The 15,492-nt window shown below is 45.3% G+C and overlaps 1 protein-coding gene across 2 annotated transcripts in view; it reads left to right on the plus strand.

Moving 5' to 3' along the window:
- plxna1a (plexin A1a) overlaps window positions 1–15,492 on the plus strand; it is a 331,250-nt gene that overhangs the window by 248,852 nt on the left and 66,906 nt on the right. For both annotated transcript variants that reach the window (XM_080763399.1, XM_080763400.1), the window contains exons 17-18: window positions 8,698–8,791; window positions 11,196–11,432. In XM_080763399.1, the coding sequence (XP_080619525.1) occupies window positions 8,698–8,791; window positions 11,196–11,432 (331 nt within the window). The remainder of the gene's footprint in view (window positions 1–8,697; window positions 8,792–11,195; window positions 11,433–15,492) is intronic.

Here is a 15,492-nt window from a genome sequence, read left to right on the forward strand (position 1 = left end):
CAGATTCCCTGAATAGATGTTGTTCCTCTGCTGGACACTTCTTCTCAGTGTTTTTAGTAGCAAAGCAGTAGAATTAGCAAGGCTAATGAGTGAATATAAAACCCGCATTTTCAGAAAGCCTTCAGGAAAAGATCAGGAAAGAGTTGGAATGGCACATGTGTATATGTCAGTGTCTGGTCCAGGGACCACCAGGGGTATAAATGGAACCCTTATGGGTCTCTGAAAGTACAAGAGTTAAAGCAACACTGAATACAATACATGATTTGGATTCATGTTGCATAGCGAAAGTATAGCCCATCTACCTAGGGCTCTGTTTCACACCGTCTCCCATATCGCACATTAGGACACCATTTTTCAATCGTGAGATTTTACAGTGGAGATAGGGGTCAGGCCCCAAAGATAATGGGGGTCTGTGGCCTAAAAGCATAATATTCAAATGGGGGTCCTTGAAATGGAAATGTTTGAGAGCCACTTGCACATGAGCACTGTGGTTTTACTGCCTTCCGCAGACACCGACTGACCGACCGACTACAGCCACCCATTAGGACATTTTAATGTAGAATGGAGTTTCGTTTTATCATACATATTTGACTGGGTGCTTAATAACACATTAGTCTGTGGTGATACAAACTCGCAAAAAGATAACACACCTGTATTATCAGCACATTTCTGCATCCCTGGTTGGTCCGTGTCAAAATGAAAGGAGTCGGGGTTTGACTTGCGGTGCAAACGCTCTTTGATTCCAGGCAGTGTGTCATTTTGTTTGGAGAAGAGTCGTGTGTGAGAGAACACCTGATGCACGGCTGATTAGAGGAAGAGCTGCACCTGTGTCTCTCTGAGAGCCCTGGTTGGTTGACAGGCAGCTGTGGCCCCGCCCCACTGTCCCGGACCCCCCCCCCCACCCCCCCCTCACTGCTGCACACTGCTGTGTGTGCAGGGGCGTTTGTGTAGCTTGAAAGCAGGGCACACGCAGGGGTGAATCCTCCCCCCCCCACGCACACACACCCCCGGCCTCCATTTACACAAAGCATGCACACATGCATCGTGAGCTTGAAGATCTGCTATTTTAGGAGGAATGACCTCTGACCTCCCACCTCAGTCAGGACTGCAGGCTCACTCACCCATGTTCCGCCACAGAACTGACCTCATCAGACTCTACACTCACTACTATGTATGTTTAGTTACTTGTTCACAGTTACTGTATGATATTTTGAGGTGCCGTCCTGTCCACCAACACAGAGTTAAGGGGTTCGAATCCACCAGGGTGCATCCAGTTTGGTCAAGTATATCTATACCAACACAATTGGCCCATGTTACACGGGCTGGGCGCTGTTGTCAGCAAGGATGAGGATTGAAGACGGAGGTGCTACACTACACTACATGTGTTTCCGCCGGGGGCTCCTCACTGGCATGAGTACCAGTAGAGTGTAGTTCATATGAATCATTCATAGTATTGTAGTGTCTGTGGTTGTAGTTCATATGAATCATTCATAGTATTGTAGTGTCTGTGGTTGTAGTTCATATGAATCATTCATAGTATTGTAGTGTCTGTGGTTGTAGTTCATATGAATCATTCATAGTATTGTAGTGTCTGTGGTTGTAGTTCATATGAATCATTCATAGTATTGTAGTGTCTGTGGTTGTAGTTCATATGAATCATTCATAGTATTGTAGTGTCTGTGGTTCTAGTTCATATGAATCATTCATAGTATTGTAGTGTCTGTGGTTGTAGTTCATATGAATCATTCATAGTATTGTATTGTCTGTGGTTGTAGTTCATATGAATCATGCATAGTATTGTAGTGTCTGTGGTTGTAGTTCATATGAATCATTCATAGTATTGTAGTGTCTGTGGTTGTAGTTCATATGAATCATTCATAGTATTGTAGTGTCTGTGGTTGTAGTTCATATGAATCATTCATAGTATTGTAGTGTCTGTGGTTGTAGTTCATATGAATCATTCATAGTATTGTAGTGTCTGTGGCTGTAGTTCATATGAATCATCCATAGTATTGTAGTGTCTGTGGTTGTAGTTCATATGAATCATTCATAGTATTGTAGTGTCTGTGGTTGTAGTTCATATGAATCATTCATATACTAGTATTGTAGTGTCTGTGGAATCATTCTACAAATAAATGTAGGCCTATTTGAGTAAAAGTACAATATTTGCCTCTGAGATGGAGTGGAGTATGCGTAGAAGTAAAAGTATTGGAAATTGGAAAGACTCAAGTAAAACTACCTTAAATTGTACTTAAGTACAGTACAGAGTGCACTATATACACTACAGTAGCTACAGTTAGAGAGCAACAGTAGTTGCAACACAGAAATGTGTGGGGAGGAATTAATTGGCACAACGACAATTAGGAGAAAATTATAATTGGTTATATGTTAAATTAAAAAAGGGAACAAAAGGCTAATTTTAATTGGTAATCTATTCGAAACACACAACCAACGCAAAACTGTACAAATTAAACTTGTCCAACTTAAGCGAAAGTTGTAAAATGTAACATGTGTGGTTGAGGCTGGGCCACACCATGGCTTTGCCAGTCCTTTGCGAGAGGAAATAAGAGCTTGGCATCATGCTTGGCAACTGTGGGCAGGCCCTCTGCCAGTGAGGAACAAAGGCTGCACATGGTGCATGGTTGACACTTAACTGGGATCAACCATTTACTTACTTATAACACAAACAATACAAAACTATAAATTAAAAGATACAGTATACAGTACGTAAAAAGATAGATCACAAACGGCAATCAAGTCTGTCTGTCCGTGTCTCTCTCTCCAGGTGTTGTTGTCTCTAAGTGTTGTGGCCGTCGGTAGGTAACTGTCTCCACGGCTACCGTCACCATGGTGCTAGGGGGGGTCTTGAAAGGAGAGGGGGATGGAAGGAGGTATTTTTAAAAAGGTGTGATTGTGGAGGAGGGAGAGGTGGAGGGTAAGTGACGTTATAGAGAGCGTAGTAAGAGCTCCGTTGACTTTGCCCCAGCAGACACCTGCTCAGTCCTGTGTGAAGAGACGAGATGTGACGAGGGGGGGGGGGGGGGGGGGGGGTCTGTGAAAAGAGGATTAGACAAAAGGCAGGTAGTGAAAAAGAGATACGGAGAGGCGAGAGGAAGAGAAATGCCGCGGAGAACGAGAGAAGATGGAGGGAGGGAGGTGCAGGGCTGGGGGGGAGAGAGAGAGAGAGAGAGAGAGTTCGCGGCCAGAGGATTAGAGAAAGAAACTGCTCGGGAGAAAATAATATAGTGACGGGGGGGGGGGGGGGGGAGAGAGAGAGAGAGAGAGAGAGAGACAGAGAGAGAGAGAGAGAGAGAGAGAGAGAGAGAGAGACAGAGAGAGAGAGAGAGAGAGAGCGACAAGAGGATTAAATAATAGACCAGGTTGGGGAAAAATGGGATATCGGGAGAAATGAGAGAGAGGGAGAGATAAACTAACAAGAACAGTTGTATTTCCACAGCTACAGTCTATCTTCACTGTGTGCTTCTCTGCTCCCTGAAGTAGCTACTATGTACAGTAGCTGAGCTAAGACTCATTCATAGAGAGAGATGGGGGGGGGGGGGGGGTAAGAGAAAGGATAAGAGAAATATCAAATAGGAAGACTAGAATTATGAATAAAGGACCATGTTGATGGTCTGCTATATGACTCACGGCATAATTATAGGCTATACTTGACATACTGAGGACCATCATTTTCCCAAAATGGTCATCAGGTCCCATAAGGTCAGTATATATACCTGACCTGATGAAGATCCTGTGAGGGCAAAACGTTGTCTTTGGTATTTGAGGCCCTCCTGCACCGTTCACCACCGCTCTCTCACTGTGGATTCGCTGAGGGACCTTACAGTCCCATACTTTGAGGGACCTTACAGTCCCATACTTTGAGGGACCTTACAGTCCCATACTTTGCAAATGGTCCAGCATTCTCAGAAGATCGGAATCGCAAAGTCTGACAGGGACGTCTAGTTGACAGTAGTTAAAAACCAGGACACATCAGATGCTTCATTGCCGATACTGGTGTCATCAAAAAGGTCAAATAATGACAGAATAATTGGACAAACCCAATATTTCGGTCGGGCTCTTATTGGGACTTGACAACCCCCCCCCCCCCCCACCCCCCCACATCACACAGAACACATAAATGGGGTCTGTGGCATGTTGTTCAGGTCAAGGACCCCTTTGCTGAGAGAGAGATGAGAAGCAGGGACCCCCACTACATATTGTATAACATTGTGTTGCAGATTAAACGTTTTCATAGTTTTCTTATATAGCTTCAAGGGGCTGTATTTTGCGTGTCTTAAGTACCAGGTCTTATTACTTAACTTAAGACCTGGAGGCGTGATCAATGCTCTTTGGCCACTCAGAATAGCCAAATGGCATTGATCACGCCTCCAGGTCTTAAGTTAATAAGACCTGGCCCTTAAGACACGCAAAAATACAGCCCATAGACAATTCATATTTTTATTTCTTTTTTTTTACGTTTATTTTCAGACATTTAACTACTCAATAGTTTGTAAACTTGACCTTGTCTCCGTACTTGGTCTCCACGTTTTCCTCCACACAAAGTTCTTTGGGGAACTGTAGCCTAAAATAGCTGATCTACAAGCTTATAGATCTCTTATAGGCTAAAGTTCTCCTCGGAATAGGGATGCTATCTAGTAGTTAATGTAAAATAAATAAATAAACATCCTATCACACACACACATCGTTGACCCCCTCTAGGGGAGAAGACCCCTGTACTTATTAGCATCATGGATTCACACACACATCCACTACAGCTGTTTAGCTGACACACTGAATCCGGTAGACACTGACTCACACACAGCGCGCCGACCGGGCCCCCCCCCCCCCCTATTCCCCCCTGTTCCCTCAGCAGCGGCGTATAACAGGCAGCCTGCCAACTCACTGTAAGACTGCCTGGCGGAACAGAAACCCAGACGACAGGAGACAATGAAGTTGGCACATCATCACGGCCGCCCGGGCTCATCGCTCCTCCTTTTAGTCTGCCAGAGGAGGAGGGAAAGTAAAGCGTGGCCGGCGAAGCAACCGACCGACCGACTTCGCCTTTTTCCAACTTATCAGGGAAGTTGGCTGCGGATTATTATACCTTACAACGAGGCTCCCGAGACATTCCAGTGATCTAGTGAGCTCAATAGCCCGCGCTGACGGACTGAATCGAGCTAGGACATTACTCCAGGCTTAGTCGGCCCAGTTCAGCCCCTCGCTTCTCGCGCGGCGGATATTAATAGGTTTCTGTGTCTGCTTCATATTAATGTGCTGTTTGCCTTGTTATGCCTGCATTAAGCTGCCCCCGAAAAAGGGGTCTGATGAATAGAGAGGTAAAAAAGAGATACCGACAGTTACAGAGATAGCTCCATATAGTATCACAGGTTGCAGACTTAAGGAGATGGACTTTCACATCACCGACAATGTCAGAAAGTTGTTACTGTGGCATCACAATCATTTCAACCACTTTATCCATTTATATGTTGGCTATTCAAAAATAGCAGATCTGCAAGCTCACAGCACATCACTTCATGCCGCACTGCACACTTGTACATCTACTATTTTTGAAAAAACTTTGACATACTGTACATCTTCTCTTCTGGGGGTCCCTGGCACAAAACGTTTTCAGATGGGTGGGCCGACTGGTCCGTGGCCAAATACTTATCAATTTGGTGGTCCTTGCTTGAGAACCACTGTCCTACAGAACAGATCCACCACCTCGCCACACGGCGCTGAATATATCCTCCCGCCACGCGGGGTGTAAATCCTTTTAAAACGCCTGCAGCGCCGCGTGCGACTCGTCTCAGTCAGAGAGGTAAGAGCCGTGCGTCTTCTGCAGAACAGGAGAACGTGGGATCGAGAGCATTTCTGGAAGACCGCGGGGAGCTGACATCACCGCTTACTGTGGGAGTAGACAGTGTGTGTGTGTGTGTGTGTGTGCTACAGAGCTCACAGCTCTATGAGCTAAGACAGGATAAGACTCTATTGACTTACGGCACTGGCTCCGTTCCCTGCAAATAATCCTGCAGAGCAGGCGAGAAAACCTCGTAACTTAAAGCGTGCTCAAATGTACTGGAGTCAGTGGCTTTCAGCTGTTCTTGTCTTTATTCTCCTATATACTTATCATGGCCTAATGATGGTCGGTCTAATGGTTGGTCATATCTCTGTCTCTATATATCTCTGTATCTGCCGCATCTCTTTATCTCTTACCCGAGAAATGTAGACCAGCTTACACTGTTACTATACACCACTCACAGATCATCAAAAGCTGCTAGTGTCATTCGTAGCTTGGCTCATAGTGCTATTAAACTATAGGTATAGAGTTAAGTTTAGGGTACGTGTACGGTACATACATACATCGACCCACAAGGCCCAAGCTCCCTAGGCAACGGCAATGTATATCCAGCCAGCGTTCAGCATCCCCAGCCTGCATAGTGCTTGCCAGAGGCACGACCCGGGCACCAATAACATGGATCAGCCTTCAAACACTAAGCGCAGCATCAAAGCGAGGCGTAGCGCGGCAGACGTGTTCACACACCCTCATTAAACCCTTTCAATGCGCTGACCTTTAGTTCAAAAGCTGGCTCCTCCGCACCCAAGGCAACCGGCGCCTTTGTACTACGACTGTGGTTCCTTCTGATTGAAATATTTAGCTCTTTCCATTTGTCTTGTCTCATCTCTCTGCTTCTCCGACCTGCCACTGTCTCTATTTGATCTATTTTTCCTCCATCTTTCACTTTGCCACGTTCTTTCTTGCTGTTTGTGCATCCGCTGCTGAGTCATTAGGGCGCAGTCCTGCCAGCCGTTCTTTTTGGGGGAGGAGGAGGTAGAGCTCGAGGTTGACGCAATGCTTTCAACATGTCTGAAGCGCGAACGTTGACCGGGCGTCAGAAATAAATAGTAGTTGACCCCAGATGGCAGGAATTTAGCTTGTAGGTTTCTTTCGGTGAGCCAACCAATGCAACGTTAGTCAAACAAACGAGAACGACAGAAAACCAGCAGTGCCCACAACCCACAATGTAACGTGGGACATTCACGTATCTGTTCAATGTAACATGGGACATTCACGTATCTGTTCAATGTAACGTGGGACATTCACGTATCTGTTCAATGTAACGTGGGACATTCACGTATCTGTTCAATGTAACGTGGGACATTCACGTATCTGTTCAATGTAACATGGGACATTCACGTGTCTGTTCAATGTAACATGGGACATTCACGTGTCTGTTCAATGTAACGTGGGACATTCACGTATCTGTTCAATGTAACGTGGGACATTCACGTATCTGTTCAATGTAACATGGGACATTCACGTGTCTGTTCAATGTAACATGGGACATTCACGTGTCTGTTCAATGTAACGTGGGACATTCACGTATCTGTTCAATGTAATGTGGGACATTCACGTGTCTGTTCAATGTAACGTGGGACATTCACGTGTCTGTTCAATGTAACATGGGACATTCACGTGTCTGTTCAATGTAACATGGGACATTCACGTGTCTGTTCAATGTAACATGGGACATTCACGTGTCTGTTCAATGTAACATGGGACATTCACGTGTCTGTTCAATGTAACATGGGACATTCACGTGTCTGTTCAATGTAACATGGGACATTCACGTGTCTGTTCAATGTAACATGGGACATTCACGTATATGTTCAATGTAACGTGGGACATTCACGTGTCTGTTCAATGTAACATGGGACATTCACGTATCTGTTCAATGTAACGTGGTACATTCACGTGTCTGTTCAATGTAACATGGGACATTCACGTGTCTGTTCAATGTAACATGGGACATTCACGTATCTGTTCAATGTAACATGGGACATTCACATGTCTGTTCAATGTAACGTGGGACATTCACGTATCTGTTCAATGTAACGTGGGACATTCACGTATCTGTTCAATGTAACATGGGACATTCACGTATCTGTTCAATGTAACGTGGTACATTCACGTGTCTGTTCAATGTAACATGGGACATTCACGTGTCTGTTCAATGTAACATGGGACATTCACGTATCTGTTCAATGTAACATGGGACATTCACGTGTCTGTTCGGGACATTCACGTGTCTGTCTGGACATTCACGTGTCTGCCGTCTCTGCATGCAGTTGGCTACAGTGCTTCTGTTGCAGATGTAGGACCATACCCTTCTGTTTTCCGTTCCAATCTTACGAACACGATATTGCAGCAACGCCGAGAGAATTTCTTCAAATTCAGAATAAACAGTCTGAGTCCACTTGGACTCAACGATGACCTAATACAAATTTGGTGGTCAAATATCAAGGTCACTGTAACCTCATAAAAGACAATTCTTAAATTTCTATTCAATTCAAAGTACTCAGTATATAATCATCATATCTGTTAGTTGGAATTCTTACTTAATCATACTTTTCAGGAGCTCATGTGACAGAAATAACCACTTTATGACATTTAGACCATTTTGAACTGAACCAAAACATATTTTCATATCAGCTATAGGCTCCCTACGACAGAATCATCTGGGTTGATGACCCAATTAAAGTAAATGTGGGGGTCCGTGACCTGATAAAGTTTGAAGACCCCTGGCATAGCCTACAATGCCCACAGTACATTTGCAGAGCCGAGAATCTTTTTTGGCCAGCGTCCTCATTTTTTATGTTTTGGAATGTACCCATGTGTCTCTCTGTCTGTCCCTGTAGTGGTGGCACTCTGCTGACCGTGAGCGGGACCAACCTGGCAACCATCCGAGAGCCCAAAATACGAGCCAAGTACGGACAGGCAGAGTCCTTCCATGTGAGTACAGACTTGACCTAGCTCATCCTCTGACACGCACGTACGCACGCACGCATGCACGCACGCACACACACACACACACGCACGCACACACACACACACACACACACACACACACACACACACACACACACACACACACACACACACACACACACACACACACACACACACACACTCACTTCCGATAGAGTTCTCCAAGGTGGCAGACAATCTGTCTGTGTGCGTGTGTTGTGGCGTTCTCCCATTTCTACTGCCACAGACATCCAACACTATACCTCCAGCCACTTAGCCTTTCAAATGCCACCACTTCCTTGCGTGCGGTGTGTGCACAAGGAAGCGGCGTGTGTGTGTGTGTGTGTGTGTGTGTGTGTGTGTGTGTGTGTGTGTGTGTGTGTGTGTGTGTGTGTGTGTGTGTGTGTGTGTGTGTGTGTGTGCGTGTGTGCATGTGTGCATGTGCGTGTGTGTGTGAGCGAGCCCATTGACCTTTCATCATGTCTGTTGAACGGGGAACCAGCCTGTAGCGGCAGCAGCACACTGATGGCTGATGGCTTCTGACACAGACAGGATTATCCATTATTTTTGTAATGATTTCATCCAATACTTTTTGCATGATTTTTGTTTGTTTTTTTTGTTTTGTTTTTTGGCTATTCTGCCTTTATTGATGGTATCAAGTGAAGAGAGACAGGAAAGAGGGAGAGAGAAAAGGAGATAGACACGCAGCAAAGGTCGTCATGATGAACGGGACTCGAACACGCAACGCGCTGTTAGGCCAAAGCCTATAATGTTGCCTGGACCACTTGGCCAGCGGGCGCCCAGTAATTACATAATTGAGAGGAGCAAAGTACAAAGGTGACAGGTGTATGTATAACGGCATCGCACAAAAACCGCGAAAATAGCTCACAACGTGTTACGATGACAAGCATTCTTAACTTGTAGAACTGTTATTTTGGCCATCGAATTCTGCAAATATAAAACGTATATGAAATGAATCAATTAATTAATGAATTTGATGATAAAAAGAACCACTTCCACAACTTCCACAACACCCATATGCAATGAGTTGCATTGGTGTGGCTAAGCTTAAAACGGTTTTGTCCCAAGGAGTGTCTACCGGTGTGCTTTGGGCTTTAAGATTCAACCCATTACTGAATATACATGCCCTTGTAAATGGTGCATGTGGTGCGAAACACTTTCATAGTACCTTCCTCCAAAAGCAACGTGTGTTACGTTCACCCATTCACCCACCGATACAGTGAAGGCAACCATGCAAGACATAAGCAGTTGGGGGTTCCGTTTCTCCCTCAAGGACACTTCGACACTAAGCTTGATCGAACTGGGAACCCTCCGATTCCCAAGTGGCCTCTCTCTCCCTCCTGAGCCACCGCCGCCCCAATTTAACTATACTGTATATCAAAGTGTTTCTATTAGCGGTGCCAGAACCCTCCAGCATTCGCTACTGACCCGCATAGACCCACTTACATGCGACACACCATTTGGATCAGAATATAAATATATATATTCCTATAGAAATGTAGGAATTATGCAAATGTGGCCACGGATAGTATGTTCCTTTTAGAGGACAGATGTAGAACAAGCACTCAGAGCCTGTACGTACTACTACTACAAAGGAGAACTACCAATACGGCAATGTAAAATCCCACTAAAAGGGGAATGAAACCTTAGTCTGATTTATTTTATTATTCCCCCCCAGTTCAGGTTAAACACTATACATTCCAGCAACGTAGACAGACATGCTCATTAAATCCTGGAAGCTGACTAGTACAACCACAGTCTGTATACTGTATACTGAGGTTCAGTGCCTTGCACAAGGGCACCTCAGTGGTGTTGGTGGAGGGGCGAGTGGTGGCCATTCACTTCCCCAACCAGATGTATCCTGCCGGTCGAGGGAAATCGAACCCCGGGAACCTTCTGGCAACAATGTTCCGCTCCTCTAACCTGTAGGCTACCGCTGCCCTCTGAAAGTAGAACAATAAAGTATATTGGAAATACACACACACACACACACACACACACACACACACACACACACACACACACACACACCAAAGAGTATCTAATACGTTTTGAATGGAAAGCATCCATCTTTTTTCTGTCAGTATATTTCCCCCGCCTTCACGGTCTGTTTACACGTGGCATGTCGCATAAAGAAGCCAACGAATAGCAATGACTCATTTACCCTTTTAACATCGACAGCCTTCATGTGCACTTGTCTAAAACTATCTGTGGAATTACATTTGTTTATTTTATCTACTTTCATCACCCCCCCCCCCCCCATCTCTCTCTCTCTCTCTCTCTCTCTCTCTCTCTCTCTCTCTCTCTCTCTCTCTCTCTCTCTCTCTCTCTCTCTCTCTCTCTCTCTCTCTCTCTCTCCCTCCCTCAGAACTGTACGGTGTATAACAACTCGGTGATGGTGTGTCTGGCTCCGTCCGTGGCTGACTCGGAGCTGGGCTTCTCGGAGACGGGGACGGGTCCAGACGAGCTGGGCTTCTACATGGACAACGTGCAGGCGCTGGTGGTGGTCAACGAGACGTTCAGCTACTACCCGGACCCCGTGTTCGAAGCGCTCAGCCCCTCTGGCGTGCTGGAGCTCAAGCCCTCCTCCCCGCTCATACTCAAGGTCAGTTTGTGGTACATCTTTGTGCGGTGCCTATAACCGATCCAATGCACAGCTATGTGTGTCTGTCCCTATGTATGTACTGTATGTCCCAACGTGGCACTGTTGGGGCAGCCTAAAGGGCTACAATGCAGCTGTTGAGCTTCACGCTGACCTCTATAACTATAACAATAGCACTAATAGTACAGCGCACGGCACACGCACACACACACACACACACACACACACACACACACACACACACACACACTCACACAAAGTAAAAGTATCAATACTGCAATGTACTGTAGAAAGACTCCATGAATTCAAGTCTCCACGGGGTGAGTAATCGATAGACAAATAGTCATTTGGCGGGTGAGCCTTTAAGGCTATACTACTACCATGAAAGTATTGCTCAATTTATCATGTTTCCTAATCATAATTCTTGGAGGATCGAGCCAGCTGCCCTCTCTCTGTCTGTGTTGTGAACACGCACGCACGCACGCACGCACGCACGCACGCGCGCGCACACACACACACACGCACACACACACACACACACACACACACACACACAAGCGCATTTAGATTTGAAATAGTGCTAGCTTAGACTTTCCTTTCAAGGTTTTGCTGCTTACAGATGCAGTCGAAGCACACATATTGAGCTTGACTTGCATTTATTATGGCGGGCATATACACACTCACATACAAAATGCACAAAGGCAGATACAGATACACGATTTTCAAAATGTGTTTGCAAGGTCTCTCTTGAAAAAGAAGAGAAAAATAAATCTCACAGGCATAATATCTCAGGAAAATTCCTCAGCCTCTCATGGCCGAGCATTGTCCTTCCCAAAATCTCTCTCGGATGCATGACTCAAAGTCTAATGTCTTTTTCTCCCTCTCTTGCTGCTAGTTCACACTAGCGTCAACAAAGCAACACACTACAAACAAGCCAATTTCAATGGAAGCCTGTATACAAACTACAAGGGAAAAGTTGAGCTGGCTTCAAGTTTTTTGCAGCACTCCAATGACGCAGTAAAGTTCTTTGATTCACCATTCCCCATCTCCTTATCTCTTCACACAATTAATACTTGTAATGGGGGAAAACAAATTCTTGCCACCAGCCAGTTCCCTGTTTTAACCCAAGCCATTATATATTTGGATTTTTTTATCGCTTGTTGCTACCACACACAGATGCACACAACGAGCACGTTGAACAGCGCTTGAATGGCAAGTCTGAGACGGTGTAACTGACAAGCGCTTGGTCATTTCTGTAGCCTCTGTCACTGCTAGAGTGAACGCAGCATTACAGTGAACACGATATTCATTTCAATTTGCGTTAATGAATTTTCCAGTCCTTGCCAGGGTAATGTTGAAGGACCCAGGGCCCACTGGCTGGGGATTACCATTATGTTGGGATTCATTTTCATTAGCGGCCATTGGAAATAAGTCTCAGGATTTTAATTGGCAATTTGTGCGTGGCGTGTACTTGTATGCGTGTCATTCCGTTATCTGCTGCACCTCACCTGAAATATTTAGAGGAGAGAAATTCAGTGGTCTGTGTCCGAGGGCGTAGCCTCATTCTCCTAGTCGCTGCCGTTGTGCCCAAAGATGATGACACACGTTTTGCAATTGTAAAGGAGAGGAAAATGGCTAAATTAATGAATAAATTAATGAAAAAAACTACATTTTAATTTGTTTTATCACTTATAGTAAAAAATTAATTCTTCCACTTTCCACTTTCTCTCATTGACCCCATGTACTGTAGTACTTCCTCCCTGTACACCAGGTGCACACATAGCCCTTACCATAAAGATTCATTAGTCCATTGTTTTATTCATGAACCACTTCTACCCTATATACTTAGTTGACCGCGGGGTCCCCCAGGGAACTATACTAGGTCCATTCTTTTTTCCCTTTTTTCTACATCAAATCTCTTTGCTGAAAATAGCCCATCTAAGCTCACAACGTGCCGTGTTGCTTGTGAGCTTGGAAATGGACACATTTTTGACGATTGTTCGACCCCGAATAGGGACGCTAGGGTTCATGTGCTTAAAATAATGTTTTATTCATTAAAATAAGTTCTAAATTATTGCAGCTTTTAATGGGGCTCTGTTGGAGTCTCATTAACCCTGAGGACTGCACTGTGTGTGTCCTCCACACATTATTCCATTAGTGAAGGAAAAATATGACCCCCCCCCCCCCCCTCCCCCCCAAAAAAAAACATTTAGTTAAGCATTTAGTTTGCAATCACGTGCGGCCAATTAGAGCGTTCATGCGTTGCCTCATGCATTTCACAACAATGTAATCAAAGTGGAATGAATGTTAAGCATTAGTTCACATGTAGGCTAATTGGATTCTCTGAATGGAGGCGGTTGGGATTGATACGATTTCACTGCAGTGTTCGCTCATCAAGTGGGGCGGGGATGCCACATAAACCCTGTACTTAGAAACTAAATACATAAATAAACAAATACGTTGAATGAATGAATGATGAATGAACGAACACATTAATAAATGAATGCATGAATTAATTTGAAGAGGAAAGGGAAAGTAATCAACACTGAAAGACTATGAAATCAATGGCAGAAAATCCACTACAATATGAAAGTGGTGGAGATGAACAGTCAGGGAGACAGCAGGATGAGGAGGAGAGGAAGGAGGCATAAAATAGGGAGCAGGTGGTCAGAGATAACAAGAGACCAGGCTGGGAGAGGGAGAGGGAGAGAGAGAGAGAGAGAGAGAGAGAGAGAGAGAGAGAGAGAGAGAGAGAGAGAGAGATAGAGAAGAGAGAGAGAGAGAAGAGAGAGAGAAGAGAGAGAGAGAGAGAGAGAAGAGAGAGAGAGAAGGTGAAGCATTATGAATCAGTGGACAGAGATACTTGTCCTCTCTGCTCACTATCTGGAACACTATTCCTCTCAGTTCACATGCGCACGCACGCAGCCACGTATACGCACGCACATTGCAAGCACGTATACGCACACACAAGAAAACAAATACTGCATAATAACACAAACGTACGCACACAAATGCAAACCTGTGGGCAGCCATAGCCTCGCATAGGCAGCCTTTCATCTGCCTTTGCGATGCATATTGCCACAGGCAGATTAAGCCTGGCCCCTCTCAATTGTGAGAGGACTTTACGGCCGAAGTGGTGACGAGCCAACCAGATTCGTCTGGACCCAGGCTATAACCAACCAGGGCCCCGTAAGCAAATATGGGGCGGGACGTTGCAGGAAAACAATCTAACACTGAGAGAGACGAGACTAATATCCACGCAGTAATATTAGTATCGCTACGCGAGGCTAGTGCAGGCATGCGTACACACATAAATGCAGATACATATTCACCCACACAAACGCTTAATATTGTTCACAGTCACACACATACACACATGCATCCATTCTGCCGCAGACAAACGGGCGACAACGTTAAATAAACCACACACAGCGGTTTTTCAGATGAGAAATTAATTGCCTGGCGAATGCGACCCCCCACATCCCTCCTCCCTCCCCTGTCACCCACCACCCAACCCACCCCAGCCCCCACCCCAAATTACATTTAGCCCTCCTCATCAGCACCGCTCCCCCTCCCCCTCCCCTTGGTCCTCCCCATGGACCAAGCTGGGCAGATTTCTGCAATCCAACCCCTCCCGCCCTCCACTAATAAATGTTTGTTTACGGAAGTACATACGGACTGTTAAACTGTGTTCAACCACCTTAAAGGGAAATACCACTCATTTTCAACATTGAACTATGCCATTAATATACCTTAGAGATTTTGTGTGGAAATAATAAAAGTCCCCCACCCCCCCCCTTCTATTTAGCCTAGAACTGGAGCATCTCTAAGGTATATTAATGACCAGCAGGCTGACCTTTAAGGCCTTATTTATGCCCCTATAAAACAGCCCTGAAAATAGGGTGCTCGGGTAGCGCAGTGATACAAAGTGCCAGGTGGTTCGAATCCCCAGCGGTGCATCCGGCTTTGTCCAGTATTTGAAACCAACACACTTCGATAAGAGGGGACAAGGATGCAGCAATAAGAAAAAGACTACATGCCATACGAACAACAAGCGGACATA

The sequence above is a fragment of the Protomyctophum bolini genome (genome assembly GCF_963924005.1).
Source record: "Protomyctophum bolini genome assembly, chromosome: 5".
Lineage (NCBI taxonomy): Eukaryota > Metazoa > Chordata > Actinopteri > Myctophiformes > Myctophidae > Protomyctophum > Protomyctophum bolini.